This window comes from Phocoena sinus, chromosome 3, assembly GCF_008692025.1.
Source record: "Phocoena sinus isolate mPhoSin1 chromosome 3, mPhoSin1.pri, whole genome shotgun sequence".
In the NCBI taxonomy this organism is placed as follows: domain Eukaryota; kingdom Metazoa; phylum Chordata; class Mammalia; order Artiodactyla; family Phocoenidae; genus Phocoena; species Phocoena sinus.
In genome coordinates, this window is record NC_045765.1 from 25,884,116 (window position 1) to 25,902,270 (window position 18,155).

The following is an 18,155-nucleotide window of genomic DNA, read 5'->3' on the forward strand; positions in this document are numbered from 1 at the left end:
TGTACAGCATTAGTTTTAATAGCAGAAGATGGCAAACAACTCAAATGATTCTCAACAATGGAGAGAATAGTTAAATAAATTATGATACATTCAAAAAATAAAATATTATTCATCCATAAGAATTAAGTATTCTTTGTATACTGATTTAAGAATAGCTATAAAATACATTGTTAAATGAGAAAAAGCAAGGAGTAAAATGTGAGTGTGGTATGCCACATTCCATGTAAACAAAAGGGGATAAGAACTTATATATTCCTAATGGTACATGCATACAGGAATTTTAGAAAGATGCAAAACCAACAAGAATCGTTATTTGTTAGAGTGAAGAACAGTAGGACAGATTATAGGACTGGAACAGAACCCATTTTAATTTCTTTTTTCTGGACAATGTAAATATAATACCTCTTCAAAAGATTGGGTGAATTAATTAAAATAAAATTAGATATGAAAACTAAGAGAACAGATACATTAAAGTTACACGTAAAAACAGGTAACAAACTTGAGGGCAATATTTACAATTCAAACAACTGAAGGATTAGTGTTAAAATATTATAAAGAGCTCCATTAGTATAAAAAAATCAAAGACCAAAATAATCCAAATGGCGAGGAGGAAATGAACAAAAGTGATGAACATATATATCACTGATGATGACAGAACATAAACATAAACACTAAACTTCATTAATAATCATGAGAGTGAAAAGTAAAATATGCATGAGGTATATTACAACTAGCCTGACAAAAAGTCTAACATTATGAGCCACTGGTGAGGATCTAGCTAAGAGTGGGTGGGACATAAAGTAGTACAATCACTTTGTAAAATATAGTTTGGCATTGCTTACTGAAGCTGACTATGTAATTAATATATATAACAATCTTTACAGCAGCATTCATTGCATTAGCAGAAAACAGAAAACACAAATACCCACTGACAAGAAAATGCATCAATAAATTGCAGTATATTCAAACAACAGCACTGCAGCAGTACAAATGAAGGAACTATAGCTACAGCATCCACACAAACTCTCATGAATGCAACACTGAGAAAAAATAATGAAGCAAGTTGTAAAAGAATAATTTTGATTCAATTTGTATAAAGTTCAAAAATATGCAAAACCATGCATTATTTTCAGAGTACATACATATGCAGTAAAACTATGAAGAAGAGGCATCAATTAACGAACAAACATCAAGTAATTTTTTGCTGGTAGGAAAAAGGGAACAGCAAAGATACTGGTATTGACCTGTTCTTTAAGCTATGTGATGGTGCTTGTTACTGCTAGTTACTATGTCTCAAAATATATAAATACCCTTTTGTATGTATTAGATATTTAATAATTTTCAGAACTCTGCAAAAGAAAGGAATCAGTCATGAAGACAAGATGCTACAAAGTAAAATGTTAGTTCTCCTCCATCTAATTTATAATGAGATACTAATAAAAGAGAACATTTCAAGAAGGTTAACTATTCCTCTATCCGCTGCTGAGCAGTACTGTGTGACTCAGAAAACAAACAAAAACCAAAAAAACAGATAATGAATAAAAGGCATTTTTAGAAGACAATACGTAAATGTATAGGATAATTTTTAAAGAACTTTTTAAAAAGAGTTTAAATGGAAAATCACTCAAAGTTTGACTATCATCCCTTACCACTCACTTTCCAAACAAATATGAAAGAAAACAAAAACATCCTGGAAGTGTAATTAAACTGCCTCCTATTAGAAATGTATATAGCCACCTGGCCTCTTTGGTGAGGCTCATGGCAGACTCTGGGAGGGCTCATGCCAAAGAGTGCTTCCCAGAACTCCTGCTGTCATTGTCCTTGTCCTCACGGTGAGACACGGCCACCCACTGCCTCTGCAGGAGACCCTCCAACACCAGCAGATACATCAGAAATACATCAACACGTGAAACAACTCCTACAGAACACCCACTGAGCACTGGCAGAAGACTGCAGACCTCCCAAAAGGCAAGAAACTCCCCAAGTACCTCGGTAGGGCAAAAGAAAAAAGAATAAACAGAGACAAAAGAATAGGGACGGGACCTGCACCAGTGGGAGAGAACTGTGAAGGACAAAAGGTTTCCACACACTAGAAGCCCCTTCGCGGGTGGAGACTGCGGGTGGCGGAGGGGGAAGCTTCGGAGCCGCAGAGGAGAGCACGGCAACAGGGGTGCGGAGGGCAAAGCGGAGAGATTCCCGCAAAGAGGATCGGTGCCAACCGGCACTCACCAGCCTGAGAGGATTGTCTGCTCACCCGCCGGGGCAGGCAGGGCTGGGAGCTGAGGCTCGGGCTTCTAGTCGGAGCGCAGGGAGAGGACTGGGGTTGGTGGCGTGAACACAGCCTGCAGGGGGTTAGTGCACCACGGGTAGCCGGGAGGGAGTCTGGGAAAAAGTCTGGATCTGCCAAAGAGGCAAGAGACTTTTTCTTCCCTCTTTGTTTCCTGGTGTGTGAGGAGAGGGGATTAAGAGCAAGGCCTAAAGGAGCTCCAGAGACGGGCACGAGCTGCGGCTATCAGCGCAGACCCCAGAGACAGGCATGAGACGCTAAGGCTGCTGCTGCCGCCACCAAGAAGCCTGTGTGCAAGCACAGGTCGCTATCCACACCTCCCCTCCCAGGAGCCTGTGCAGCCCACCACTGCCAGGGTCCCGGGATCCAGGGACAACTTCCCTGGGAGAATGCACGGCGCATCTCAGGCTGGTGGAATGTCACGCCAACTTCTGCCGCCGCAGGCTCGCCCCGCACTCTGTACCCCTCCCTCCCCCCGGCTTGAGTGAGCCAGAGACCCCAAATCAGCTGCTCCTTTAACCCTGTCCTGTCTGGGTGGGAAGAGACGCCCTCAGGCAACCTACACGCAGAGGCGGGGCCAAATCCAAAGCTGAACCCGGGGAGCTGTGCGAACAAAGAAGAGAAAGGGAAATCTCTCCCAGCAGCCTCAGGAGCAGCAGATAAAAAGCTCCACAATCAACTTGATGTACCTGCATCTGTGGAATACCTGAATAGATAATGAATCATCCCAAATTGAGGAGGTGGACTTAGAGAGCAAGATTATGATTTTTTTCCCCTTTTCCTCTTTTTCTGAGTGTGTATGTGTATGCTTCTATGTGAGATTTTGTCTGTACAGCTTTGCTCTCACCATTTGTCCTAGGGTTCTGTCCATTCGTGTTTTTTATTTCTTTAAAAAAATTTTTTTTCTTAAAATTTATTTATTTTAATGACTTATTTTATTTTATCTTACTTTATTTTATTTTATCCTCTTTCTTTATTTCTTTCTACTTTTTCTCCCTCTTATTCTGAGCCATGTGAATGAAAGGCTCTTGGTGCTGCAGCCAGGAGTCAGTGCTGTGCCTCTGACGAGGGACAGCCAACTTCAGGACACTGGTCCACAAGAGACCTCCCAGCTCCACATAATATCAAATGGCGAAAATCTCCCAGAGATCTCCATGTCAACACCAACACCCAGCTTCACTCAACGATCAGCAAGCTACAGTGCTGGACACCCTATGCCAAACAACTAGCAAGACAGGAACACAACCCCACCCATTAGCAGAGAGGCTGCCTAAAATCATAATAAGGCCACAGACACCCCAAAACAAACCACCAGACATGGACCTGCCCACCAGAAAGACAAGATTCAGCCTCATCCACCAGAACACAGGCACCAGTCCCCTCCACCAGGAAGCCTACACAACCCACTGAACCAACTTTAGCCACTGGGTAAAGACACCAAAAACAACGGGATCTACAAACCTGCAGCCTGCAAAAAGGAAACCCCAAACACAGTAAGATAAGCTAAATGAGAAAACAGAAAAACACACAGCAGATGAAGGAACAAGATAAAAACCCACCAGACCTAACAAATGAAGAGGAAATAGGCAGTCTACCTAAAAAAGAATTCAGAATAATGATAGTAAAGATGATCCAAAATCTTGGAAATAGAATAGAGAAAATGCAAGAAACATTTAACAAGGACCTAGAAGAACTAAAGAGGAAACAAGCAATGATGAACAACACAATAAATGAAATTAAAAATAATCTAGAAGGGATCGATAGAAGAATAACTGAGGCAGAAAATCGGATAAGTGACCTGGAAGATAAAATAGTGGAAATAACTACTGCAGACCAGAATAAAGAAAAAAGAATGAAAAGAACTGAGGACAGTCTCAGAGACTTCTGGGACAACATTAAACGCACCAACATTTGAATTATAGGGATCCCAGGAGAAGAAGAGAAAAAGAAAGGGACTGAGAAAATATTTGAAGAGACTATAGTTGAAAACTTCCCTACTATGGGAAAGGAAATAGTTAATTAAGATCAAGAAGCACAGAGAGTCCCATACAGGATAAATCCAAGGAGAAACACACTAAGACACATATTAATCAAACTGTCAAAAATTAAATACAAAGAAAACATATTAAAAGCAGCAAGGGAAAAATAACACACAAGGGAATCCCCATAAGATTAACAGCTGATCTTTCAGCAGAAACTCTGCAAGCCACAGGGAGTGGCAGGACATATTTAAAGTGATGAAGGAGAAAAACCTACAACCAAGATTACTCTACCCAGCAAGGATCTCATTCAGATTTGATGGAGAAATTAAAACTTTTACAGAGAAGGAAAAGCTGAGAGAGTTCAGCACCACCAAACCAGCTTTACAACAAATGCTAAAGGAACTTATCTAGGCAAGAAACACAAGAGAAGGAAAAGACCTACAATAACAAACACAAAACAATTAAGAAAATGGGAACAGGAACATACATATCGATAATTACCTTAAATGCAAATGGATTAAATGCTCCCACCGAAAGACACAGACTGGCTGAATGGATACAAAAACAAGACCCATATATATGCTGCCTACAAGAGACCCACTTCAGACCTAAGGACACATACAGACTGAAAGTGAAGGGATGGAAAAAGATATTCCATGCAAATGGAAATCAAAAGAAAGCTGGAGTAGCAATTCTCATATCAGAAAAAATAGACTTTAAAATAAAGACTATTAAAAGAGACAAAGAAGGACACTACATAATGATCAAGGGATCGATCCAAGAAGATACAACAATTGTAAATAGTTATGTACCCAACATAGGAGCACCTCAATACATAAGGCAAATACTAACAGCCATAAAAGGGGAAATCGACAGTAACACATTCATAGTAGGGGACTTTAACACCCCACTTTCACCAATGGACAGATCAGCCAAAATGAAAATAAATAAGGAAACACAAGCTTTAAATGATACATTAAACAAGATGGACTTAACTGATATTTATAGGACATTCCATCCAAAAACAACAGAATACACATTTTTCTCAAGTGCTCATGGAATATTCTCCAGGACAGATCATATCTTGGGTCACAAATCAAGCCTTGGTAAATTTAAGAAAATGGAAATTGTATCAAGTATCTTTTCCGACCACAGCGCTATGAGACTAGATATCAATTACAGGAAAAGATCTGTAAAAAATACAAACACATGGAGGCTAAACAATACACTACTTAATAACGAAGCGATCACTGAAGAAATCAAAGAGGAAATCAAAAACTACCTAGAAACAAATGACAATGGAGACACGACGACCCAAAACCTATGGGATGCAGCAAAGGCAGTTCTAAGAGGGAAGTTTATAGCAATACAACCCTACCTTAAGAAACAGGAAACATCTCAAATAAACAACCTAACTTTGCATCTAAAGCAATTAGAGAAAGAAGAACAAAAAAACCCCAAAGTTAGCAGAAGGAAAGAAATCATAAAGATAAGATCAGAAATAAATGAAAAAGAAATAAAGGAAACGATAGCAAAGATCAATAAAACTAAAAGCTGGTTCTTTGAGAAGATAAACAAAATTGATAAACCATTAGCCAGACTCATCAAGAAAAAAAGGGAGAAGACTTTAATCAACAGAATTAGAAATGAAAAAGGAGAAGTAACAACTGACACTGCAGAAATACAAAAGATCATGAGAGATTACTACAAGCAACTCTAGGCCAATAAAATGGACAACCTGGAAGAAATGGACAAATTCTTAGAAATGCACAACCTGCCAAGACTGAATCAGGAAGAAATAGAAAATATGAACAGACCAATCACAAGCACTGAAATTGAAACTATGATTAAAAATCTTCCAACAAACAAAAGCCCAAGACCTGATGGCTTCACAGGCAAATTCTATCAAACATTTAGAGAAGAGCTAACACCTATCCTTCTCAAACTCTTCCAAAATATAGCAGAGGGAGGAACACTCCCAAAGTCATTCTATGAGGCCACCATCACCCTGATACCAAAACCAGAGAAAGATGTCACAAAGAAAGAAAACTACAGGCCAATATCACTGATGAACATAGATGCAAAAATCCTCAACAAAATACTAGCAAACAGATTCCAACAGCACATTAAAAGGCTCATGCACCATGATCAAATGGGGTTTATTCCAGGAATGCAAGGATTCTTCAATATACACAAATCAATCAATGTGATACACCATATTAACAAACTGAAGGAGAAAAACCATATGATCATCTCAATAGATGCAGAGAAAGCTTTTGACAAAATTCAACACCCATTTATGATAAAAACCCTCCAGGAAGTAGGCAAAAAGGGAACTTTCCTCAACATAATAAAGGCCATATATGACAAACCCACTGTCAACATCGTCCTCAATGGTGACAAACTGAAAGCATTTCCACTAAGATCAGGAACAAGACAAGGTTGCCCACTCTCACCACTATTATTCAACAGTTTTGGAAGTTTTAGCCACAGCAATCAGCGAAGAAAAGGAAATAAAAGGAATCCATATCAGAAAAGAAGAAGTAAAGCTGTCACTGTTTGCAGATGACATGATACTATACATAGAGAATCCTGAAGATGCTACCAGAAAACTACTAGAGCTAATCAATGAATTTGGTAAAGTAGCAGGATACAAAATTAATGCACAGAAATCTCTGGCATTCCTATACACTAATAATGAAAAATATGAAAGTGAAATTAAGGAAACACTCCCATTTACCACTGCAACAAAAAGAATAAAATATCTAGGAATAAACCTACCTAAGGAGACAAAAGACCTGTATGCAGAAAATTATAAGACACTGATGAAAGAAATTAAAGATGATACAAATAGATGGAGAGATATACCATGTTCTTGGATTGGAAGAATCAACACTGTGAAAATGACTCTACTACCCAAAGCAATCTACTGATTCAATGCAATCCCTATCAAACTACCACTGGGATTTTTCACAGAAATAGAATAAAAAATTTCACAATTTGTAATGGAAACACAAAAGACCCCGAATAGCCAAAGCAACCTTGAGAACGAAAAACGGAGCTGGAGGAATCAGGCTCCCTGACTTCAGACTATACTACAAAGCTACAGTAATCAAGACAGTATGGTACTGCCACAAAAACAGAAATATACATCAATGGAACAGGATAGAAAGCCCAGAGATAAGCCCACGCACATATGGTCACCTTATCTTTGATAAAGGAGGCAGGAATGTACAGTGGAGAAAGGACAGCCTCTTCAATAAGTGATGCTGGGAAAACTGGACAGGTACATATAAAAGTATGAGATCAGAACACTCCCTAACACCATACACAAAAATAAGCTCAAAATGGATTAAAGACCTAAATGTAAGGCCAGAAACTATCAAACTCTTAGAGGAAAACATAGGCAGAACACTCTATGACATAAATCACGGCAAGATCCTTTGTGACCCACCGCATAGAGAAATGGAAATAAAAACAAAAATAAACAAGTGGGACCTAATGAAACTCAAAAGCTTTTGCACAGCAAAGGAAACCATAAACAAGACCAAAAGACAACCCTCAGAATGAGAGAAAATATTTGCAAATGAAGCAACTGACAAAGGATTAATTTCCAACATTTACAAGCAACTCATGCAGCTCAATAACAAAAAAACAAATAACACAATCCAAAAATGGGTAGAAAACCTAAATAGACATTTCTCCAAAGACGATATACAGATTGCCAACGAAGACATGAAAGAATGCTCAACATCATTAATCATTAGAGAAATGCAAATCAAAACTACAGTGAGATATCATCTCACACCGGTCACAATGGCCATCATCAAAATATCTACAAACAATAAATGCTGGAGAGGGTGTGGAGAAAAGGGAATACTCTTGTACTGCTGGTGGGAATGTGAATTACTACAGCCACTATGGAGAACAGTATGAAGGTTCCTTAAAATACTACAAATAGAACTACCATATGACCCAGCAATCCCACTACTGGGTATATACCCTGGGAAAACCATAATTAAAAACGAGTCATGTACCAAAGTGTTCACTGCAGCTCTATTTACAATAGCCAGGAGATGGAAGCAACATAAGTGTCCATCATCGGATGAATGGATACAGAAGATGTGGCACATATATACAATGGAATATTACTCAGCCATAAAAAGAAACGAAATTGAGTTATTTGTAGTGAGATGGATGGATCTAAAGTCTGTCATACAGAGTGAAGTAAGTCAGAAAGAGAAAGACAAATACCATATGCTAACATATATATATGGAATCTAAGAAAAAAAAAATGTCATGAAGAACCTAGGGGTAAGATGGGAATAAAGACACAGACCTACTAGAGAATGGACTTGAGGATATGGGGAAGGGGAAGCGTAAGCTGTGGCAAAGTGAGAGAGTGGCATGGACATATATACACTATCAAACGTAAAATAGATAGCTAGTGGGAAGCAGCCACACAGCACAGGGAGATCAGCTCGGTGCTTTGTGACCACCTAGAGGGGTGGGATAGGGAGGGTGGGAGGGAGGGAGACGCAAGAGGGAAGAGATATGGGAACATATGTATATGTATCACTGATTCACTTTGTTATAAAGCAGAAACTAACACACCATTGTAAAGCAATTATACTCCAATAAAGATGTTAAAAAAAAAAAAGAAATGTATATAGCCAGTTCCATTCTCATAAGTTATCCCACTTAAAATCTGAAAAATGTATTTAATTCCATATGTTCCTGAAAATCCTTTCGTATTAAGGAAATATACAGAAATAAATAAATCCTCCTTCAGTAAAGAATGAAAAATAAAGAGGAAATTGAGAAATTGAAATATAATAATCAAATAAAGCCATGGTGAAGGCAAATAAACAAATGCAAAACCACGATGAGGTCTTTGGAAAATTTTTACTGGCTAAAACTGGGCTCTGAATTTGCAGTCAGATATAGCAAAGAGGGAAACATGATTAGTTAAAAGATAGTTATAAGTTAATAAACTCTACTCAAAGATCATTATCAGCTTTTTTTGATAGTGAATCCAGAAAGAAATATTCCCTGTGAATCTTATAAAGAACTAAAACCATCAAACCAACAAAATACCCAGAAGGTTAATAAAATTAATGGATTATTAGAGGAATAGAATTGGGGGAAATAAACAAAAATACGTTGCAGTAAAATTATTAAATAAATTGATTAATGAAGCTACTTAAAATTCAACATAATACCATATTATTATATTATTTATATGGTCATATAAAATTTACTGACCTTCCTGAATTGCCATGTCCACAGTTATTCCAGAAGCTGAATGCAGAAGCTTTTGGTAATTCTGTGCATTTTGATCAAACAACTGTACAAGAAGAGTGCATGTCTTCTCATATTCACATCTGCTAACAGTGCACAACTGCTCCAACTGCTGAAACACAGTGGCGGTATCATCCAGTGGATCATCTAAATTATCTCTGCAAATATATAAGAAAAGGATTGCAGGTGACGTTAGAATGAGATGTACTTTTATTCACCACAAATAAGCTTTATTTATGTTAAATAAAAATTCTATCATGGATAAAGAAATAAAAGACATAGACTGTAAGGTAAGAAATAAAATGTCTATATTTGAAAATGTGAACCACAAGAAAGCTACTAGGACTAACAGGTGAGTGTATTTCCAAGGTGCTAGCAATACAGATCAATATATAGAATTCATTACTATATACTAACATGAACAATTGGAAATTTAAGTTTAAAAAACAGTATCTCCAAAGGCACCAGAAAACATAAAACACTAATTAAATCTTAAATATATGTAAGATCTAAAGGCTGAATAATACAAAACAGTGATGAAAGGAATCACAGAAGAGCTCTAAATAAAAGATAAACATGCTCATTGGCTAAAAGACTCAATATTGCTGAGATGTCAATTCTTCCTCCAAATTAATCTACAAATTCAATGCAATTCTAGTCAAAACTCCAGCAGGACTTTTTTTTGTAGATACTGACAAGATGATTCTAACATTTATACAGAAAAGCAAAGGAAGTAAAAGAGCCAAAACAATTTTAAAAAGGGAAAACCAAGGTGAAAATTCACACTACCTGATTTCAAAGCTTATTATAAGGCTACAGTACTCAAGGCAGGGGCTACTGGCAGAAGGAGAAAAACAGAGTAATGAGAAAAGAGTCCAAAAATAGAACCATCTATATGTGGTCAATTAATTTTTGAAAACAGAGTAAAGACAATGCAATGGAGAAAGGACAGTCTTTTCCACAAATGGTGTTGGGGATAACTGGTCTTTGCTATGCAAGAAGGAAAAAAAGAAAGAAAAATAACATTGAGTCTAAACCTCATATCATATACAAAAATTAACTCAAAATGGATTATGGACCTAAATTTAAATTATAAAACCTCTAGAAGAAAAAAATAAAGGATAAATTGGACTTCATTAAAATTTAAAACTCCTGCTCTTTACAAGACTCTGTTAAGGAAATGAAGAGGCAAGCAATGGACTGGGAAAAAATATTTGCAAAACACATATGATAAAAAGACTTGTGACCAGAATATACAGACCTCTCTAATCGCAAGATAAGAAAATAAACGACCCAATAAAAAAAAGGGAACATATTTGACAGGCATTTTACCAAAGAGTATATACAAATGGTAAATAAGCACATAAAAAGATCCTCAACATTGTTAGTTATTAAGGGAATGCAATTTGAAACCACAATGAGGCACCACACTTATTAGAATGACTAAAATTTTTTAAAACTGACAATATCAAGTGCTGGTGAGGATGCAGAGCAACTGGATTTTTCATACACTGCCGGTGGGAATGTGAAATGATACAGCAACTTTGGAAAATAGTTTGGCAATTTCTTATAAAGTAAAATATACACTTACCAGGCAACCCAGAAATCTCACACCTAGGAATTTATCCAAGAGAAATAAAAACTTAAATTCATACAAAAATCTGTATAGGAACACTTACAGCTATTTTACTCATAAAGGCAAAAACAGAAAGAACCCAAATGTCCATCAATAGGTGAGTGGACTAATAATGTGATATATCCATAAAATGGTATACTATTCAGCAATAAAAAGTAAAGAACTACTGACACAAAATGGAAGAATTTCAAATGCATTATGCTAAGTGACAGAAGCCAGACTAAAGGGCTACATACTACATGATTTCATTTATGTAATAACATCCAAAAAAGACAAAAATCTTAGGGAACAAAACATCAATAGTTGCCAGATGCTGAGGATGGGGAAAGGTCTGACTACAAAGGAACCTAAAAAAACTTTTTGGGGTGATGGAACTATTTTATACCTTGATTGTGCTGTTAAACACAACGGCATACACTTGTCAGAACTCACAGAACTGTATACTAAAAAAGGTGAATTTTACCATAGGTAAATGATACCTCCATTTTTAAAAATTCCAAGATGCAGAAGATGAAAATACAACAAAAACATTTAGTTTTCAATACCTCACAACTATGGCAACAGATTCCAACCGAGAAGTGATAAAGGCCTTCGTGATTTCTGGTGCATAAGTGTCTAATAAGTGGGGTTCAGTTGATTTCACAAAAGGAACTGACGCTACCATCCTTTGCCAGAGAGTTAATAAATAATGAACACTGTTGGGAGCAAATTCCCAATGCTACAAAAAAATAAAGCAAACGTTATTTAAAATGACATTATGTCTTCCTAGAATAAGAAATGGAGAGGCAAAATTAGTAAACATACAGCTTAAAATAAACTTTTATTCTGATTATAACCAATGAACATTTAAAATAGCAAATTCTGTTAAATGTTTGTGAACTTCCTTCTAATCTTTCCAGGAATATTTTTTCACAGAGTTGATATCATGTGGAAAATATGGTTTTAAAACTTCCCCCCAAACTTATAAAAAGAATTTTTTCCAAAAACTAATCTGTAAAACTTTATTTTATTTCTCCACATAGATTTTACTACAGCATCTCAAATCGGTCTTTAATTATTAGATATTTAGATGGCCTCTAAATTTTTATTATTATAAAATTTGTTACAAAGAAGTTTTTTACCTAAAATCTTGCAACGAACATTTTTAGCAAAGTGCTCTAATAAATGTTTTTTAAAATCCCTACCAAATCTTACCAAGAAAGTGTTTTAAAACTATCTACAGTTTAACATCAACTATATATTTTTATTTACCTGTAGGCTAGTAATGGTAAAATTAGCAATCAATCTGATAACTTCAGGATACTCCTTCACCATAACTAATTCTCCCAGCTGGTAATTTGTCTTTAAACGAGCCAAAAATCGACAAAATTCATGATAATTACCTGGATTGGACAAACCCTAAATTATGAGACAAAAAGAAAGGCTTTTTAAAAAACTTAACAACAAAAAACCAAATGATTCCTACTGGACTTAATGTTGTCATAAATGATTAATAATAAGGAATCCAAACTAGAGGCTTTGGAGGAAGCTTTGACCATGATGACTAAGTCATGTTTGGGAACCCCTATATTACCCAAAAAAAACTTGCATGAGAGACAGAAAAGGGTGGAGAGAGAGGGAGAGAGAGTGTGTATCTTGTGACTTAAATAGAAGTCAATACAAGACCTGAAAAATATTTAAGATGGAAAATAAGAGTGGGCTCTTGAAATCCTGGAAAAGAGCAATACCACTAGACTTACATTAAATGTGTACCCACAAATAACAGAAACATCTTTTAATTCAACAAATATTTATTGAGTACCTAGAGGCATTATGTCCTCAAGCAAGTCCTTGTCTCTTAAGACATTTAAATAAACTGCTGCAATGTAGAGCAGAAAATTTAACAAAAGTACTACAAGAAACAGAGGTAACTTCGTGGGGAGGACAGCTTAAAAGGGAAGACCAAGAAAGGTGCCCCCAGTGAGCTCCTCGAAGATAGGACATGTATGTTATTATCTTTATAGTTTGAGAACTCTGTACTATAGCTGGCATGAAACAGAATTCAAGTATCTTTCAGTATCTGTTTAATAGTGAAAGAGTTTGTAAAAACTTTCATCCCATGAAAAAATATAACATAGTTTCTAATTATTAAGGACTAATTTAAAAATATATTTTGTATTCATGGGTCTTTTAATACATATTTATAATTCTAAAATCTATATAATATTCAAATTAACTTTTAGAGCCATAAACCATCAACATGAGGATACTGGAAAATCAATTAAGAGAATTATCTGATATTAGCATATTATCTTCCACATATTGACTGATGATAGTGAGCTGAACAACTAAAAATTTTAAAGTATCGATATATTGGTAAAAATCCCATTTATCAGCAAAACACATAAATTTCACAGTTATGCCAACAGTGAAAAGATAAAACTAATGCACAACACATAAAATACCACTTAATCTGCAAAAACAACTGTTCTTTATAGAGTAAGCATTTTTTTATGTATAGATATTATATGTCCCCCCTAAGTTATTAATAACCAAGAGACTTAGATAAACCTCCTTAAATCATCATTTAACCTTTTAATATTTGTACTTTCATTACAGATATTTTAAACCAAAAGTGAAACAAATTTTATCTAGGCATCCAAAATCACTAATTTATAATGGCTGTGCAATTCTCTGAAATGAACACTGCCACTGAAGATTTGCAGTTAACATAGAGAGTAGATTTAAAAATCTACAAATTTTTATTGTCCACAAGAGGGCAAAAAAGATATTCATAATTTAAAGCCACTTATTCCAATATTAACATCCAGATTTATACTGTCTTCTAGTTTAGAAGGTAGATATGACTGAATTAATCACTTCAGTAATTTAAGAAATGCAAGGAAAGTACAATGGTAGAAAGCAGAAGCATAATAAGGTATACAACCTCTATTCATATTTACCTAAAAGAACAGGAAAAATAAAAAGAACAACGTAGCAGTCAGTCAGGAAAACATTCATTTTTCAAAGCTGCCCATTTATACTACAAATGAGATCCAAGAAAGTAGAATATGATACTTATTTTCTTCCAGAATCGTAATAAAGTCATAAGTTTATTATGCACCTTTCAGCAGAAAAACTGTATTTAAATATGGTAAATATTAATTAAATTACTTCAAAAATACCTGAGGGTTTTCAAGTATCCTTTTTACTCCCTTGATTAAATTACCAAGGTACTTGGCACGTTCAGGACTGCTAAATAAGGACCTTCTTGTAGAAGCAAACTGAACTAAACATGAAAGTGCCTAAAAACAGGAACAACAAAATTCATTTCAACTTTAAAATTAATGTAAGGCCACATGTAAGGAACACTATTCTTTACATTTAAATTTTTTAATTTTAATGATAAAATAGTGTTATAGATTCCAAAAACAATGAAAGCTAAACATCATCAATAATTACCACCACCCAAAACCCGTCAATCCCACCACTAGAATTCCTATTTCTGTGTAAAATTCCTCTAATATTTTTGTATATATTAAATACACCAGAGCAGAGCCGGGACCTGCATACACTCAAAGGCTCCCAATTGCTTTTGATGCCTAATCTGTTTGTAAACCAACGAACCAGGTGTTTCACCAAAAAGAAAATATGGTTTTGTTGTAGAATACATTTGGGAACTACTGTACAATATGCACTGTGGTATCCTGCAAGTGGGAAAAAAATCTTTAACTTTACTTAATTCAGCATGTCCCAAATTTATCTGGTGATAAAACATCTTGCCCACACCATTTATTAGTATCTTGAGGAACAATTTGGAAAATGCTGCTGAAAAAGTCAGATACCCTATAAAAATTCCTGCAAAGTGTCTGCGGCCTAGTTATCTTTCTGAAGTTAATACTTTATCAGTCAATTTCACTTCTCGGGTTCTTAATTCTACTACTGGAACCCACTGAAGCCTGTTTGTTCATTAAGTGAGAGGCCCAAAACTGGCAACTTTCAGGCCAAACTGGCCCACATATGTAAACTTGCCCACTTTAAAAAAAAAAAAAAAAAAAGAATTATTTGTCAATATTTAAATATTCCAGTTAGGAGATTTCACACAAACTGTCTGGCTCTCTTGGCAAGGGTGAGAATAGGGACAAAAATCAGAGGATAGTCTTTTTAGATGTTACTCAGTTTGCCACAGTCCTTAATGTTAAAAACAAAAACCAAGCAAACAACCCAAAAAACAAAACTCCCTTCTGATGTGTAGAAGGTTCAGGAACCACTAGCGTAATAAAAATATCCAGGGGTTTGGGGCCAAAACCACCTGGGTTTGAATCTCAACTCCAAAATTTAGTTCACTGCCCTGAAGGAAGTCACCTAGGCCATTCCGGATCTGTTTCCTTGTCTACATAGTGAAGGTAACAATACTTACCTTGCAGGGCCACTGTGAGGATGAAGTGAGATAAGCATCATAGGATAGGGCATGCCCAATAAATGTCAGTTACATTCTCTTAAAGCAGTTGCTTTCCAATCTACTTTTAAGCACCAGTAGCTTGTTTGTTTTATCCCAAAACATAACTGTACTTTCTGAAACCATGGTTTTTAAACAACTAAAAACAAGACTATTCTGGTTAAAAGACAGAGGCTGAAGTTCTGTGGCACCACCTGGAAACATGAGTGTCCTGTGAAACCCAGTTTAAAAACCACCACCTTAAAACCCTCGATTTGAGAGCAAACATGTTTTCTAAGAAAGGGAGGGAGTATTTTTGTGAACCTATTCCTCCCTCCTAGGTGATAACACATCTAAACAAACATACTGCTGATATGTACTTTAAATATGGAACATCTTTTTTCAGGAAATGGCAATATAAGAATTCCCCAACTTCACTTCTACAAGCTTAGATATTAAGCTAACAACTTTCTTTTTTTTTCAATCTTGCCTGGTCTCTGTTTTAGATTCCACAAAGATGGGATACAGAGTCTCAAAGTTCCATACTATAACCAAAGAGTTTCAAGAATCTTTTAGCACACAACAGAATCTGATTCAAAAAATAAATGAACAGCTGGAGTGATGAGCACAAAATCAAGTGAGCAGATCCCCTTTGTTTCTCATTTGGAGATATCTGATGGGGGCCACATGGCAAGCCTGACATGGAGCCAAGCAAAGTGGAGAAAGAGTTAGAGAGGTTAAGAAAAGGGAAGGTAACAGGTGGGGTGGCAAACTACTGGACTGAGGCCCAGAAGAAGAGCTGGGGGGGACTGAGTAGGAAAAAAGATACTTAGAGGTTGATAGGTTGTCTTGGCTACGGGCAGGAACAAAATCACCAGTTACGGGTTTTGGGCTCACCAGTGAAATGACGGGAACTATGGACTATAAATAGAAACTGACAAATAGCTTACGTAATATAAATCCCAGATGATGTAAGAATCTCTTATGAGAGGTAAACCTAATCAAGAATATAAATAAATATGTACCACCCTTAGATAAATATCACAGGTACTTTTTAATGAAATAATGAATGAGTTTTACTTACTAACTGAGATAGGAGTGGTGGAAGTGAATGATACAAATTAAAGAAAAGATCCAATGTTTCTGGTTCCAGGAAAACTGGAAAAAAAAAAAAATTCTAACACCATTACTTTCAATTCAGTGATCTTCACATAGTAAGACATTATCATACAAACCAAGAACTCCAAGACCTCTGCATGTGGCCAATCTTTCCTTGCAGTTAGGCTTAATTCCTTTTTAATTCCTAGCTATTTTCCTTTGAAATATGAAATAATACAAAGATAAAAATTAATTAGCTAAGATGTTCCTTATTTCCATGTAGCACCTACAGTTCCTATTGAGAGAACCTTCTCACTATTTTCATTTATATTAAGGTAATAAAAACATTTAAAAATTCAAATAGTATTAAAAAGTAAATAGTACTAAAAAGTATATAGTAAAAAACAGCTGTACCCTACTCCATTCCAACTGCCTTTCAACTCTTAGCTATATTTAAATACATGTTTCCAAATTACATGCTGTATTACATGTCTTTGACTATTTTATTTTAGGTCTCAAATGACCTTGTTACGGTACACTCTCCCCTCTACTCCCACCACTCTTTCTACAATCCATCCTCTCTCAAAAATCCATCCACTGTTATAACAATTTGGAATTAAATCAATTCTAAGTGTTTACTTTATTATGACTAGGTAAATAATGTTAACCGCTAAGCCAAGTATACTATGATTATATCACATTTCCAACACTCCCTGGATTTAATCACAGCATCTTTTCTGTGCTTAGTTGTGTAGATCGATATCTGTCACTAATTCTTTCCAAATGTTCTGACAGATTTGCAAAATGTTCTTCATGCCATTTTCCACCTGGTCAATAGCATCAAATAACCTATCACTTCCATTTTCCCACCCCTTCCTCCTGGAGCCTTCTTCAACTTAGACTGGCTGTTCCAAAATGTGTTACATAATTATCTCCTTTTTATGTCTGCTGATTGTCATCTTGTGTTAAAGCTTTCTTCAACTCCATATCCTCCATTTTCTTGCTTGTATATCAAGTAGCTTCATAACAACAAGTACGTAAGGGCTAAATTTCAGAACGATTTACATGTCTAAAAATATCTTTATTCTCTTATACTTGGTAATTTCAGTCTAGTTTGAAAATTATTTTCACTCAGAAGTCTGAGGATATTACTCCATTGTCCTCTAGCTTCCAGTACTACTGTTGAGAAATCTAATACCATTCCTTTTTTTTTTTTTTGCGGTACTCGGGACTCTCACTGTTGTGGCCTCTCCCGTTGCGGAGCACAGGCTCCAGACGCGCAGGCTCAGCAGCCATGGCTCACGGGACCAGCCGCTCCGTGGCATGTGGGATCTTCCCGGACCAGGGCACGAACCCGTGGCCCCTGCATCGGCAGGCAGACTCTCAACCACCGCGCCACCAGGGAAGCCCTCTAATACCATTCTTGATCCCAAT

At 36.1% G+C, this 18,155-nt stretch overlaps 1 protein-coding gene across 4 annotated transcripts in view; it reads right to left on the reverse strand.

Moving 5' to 3' along the window:
* Window positions 1–18,155, reverse strand: part of RANBP17 (RAN binding protein 17) — a 318,400-nt gene that overhangs the window by 265,637 nt on the left and 34,608 nt on the right. For 3 of the 4 annotated variants that reach the window (XM_032626913.1, XM_032626912.1, XM_032626911.1), the window contains 5 exons: window positions 16,708–16,781; window positions 14,371–14,490; window positions 12,458–12,604; window positions 11,752–11,924; window positions 9,535–9,728 (listed from right to left, as the gene is read on the reverse strand). In XM_032626913.1, the coding sequence (XP_032482804.1) occupies window positions 9,535–9,728; window positions 11,752–11,924; window positions 12,458–12,604; window positions 14,371–14,490; window positions 16,708–16,781 (708 nt within the window). The remainder of the gene's footprint in view (window positions 1–9,534; window positions 9,729–11,751; window positions 11,925–12,457; window positions 12,605–14,370; window positions 14,491–16,707; window positions 16,782–18,155) is intronic. The other variant, XM_032626914.1, reaches the window with a different exon arrangement.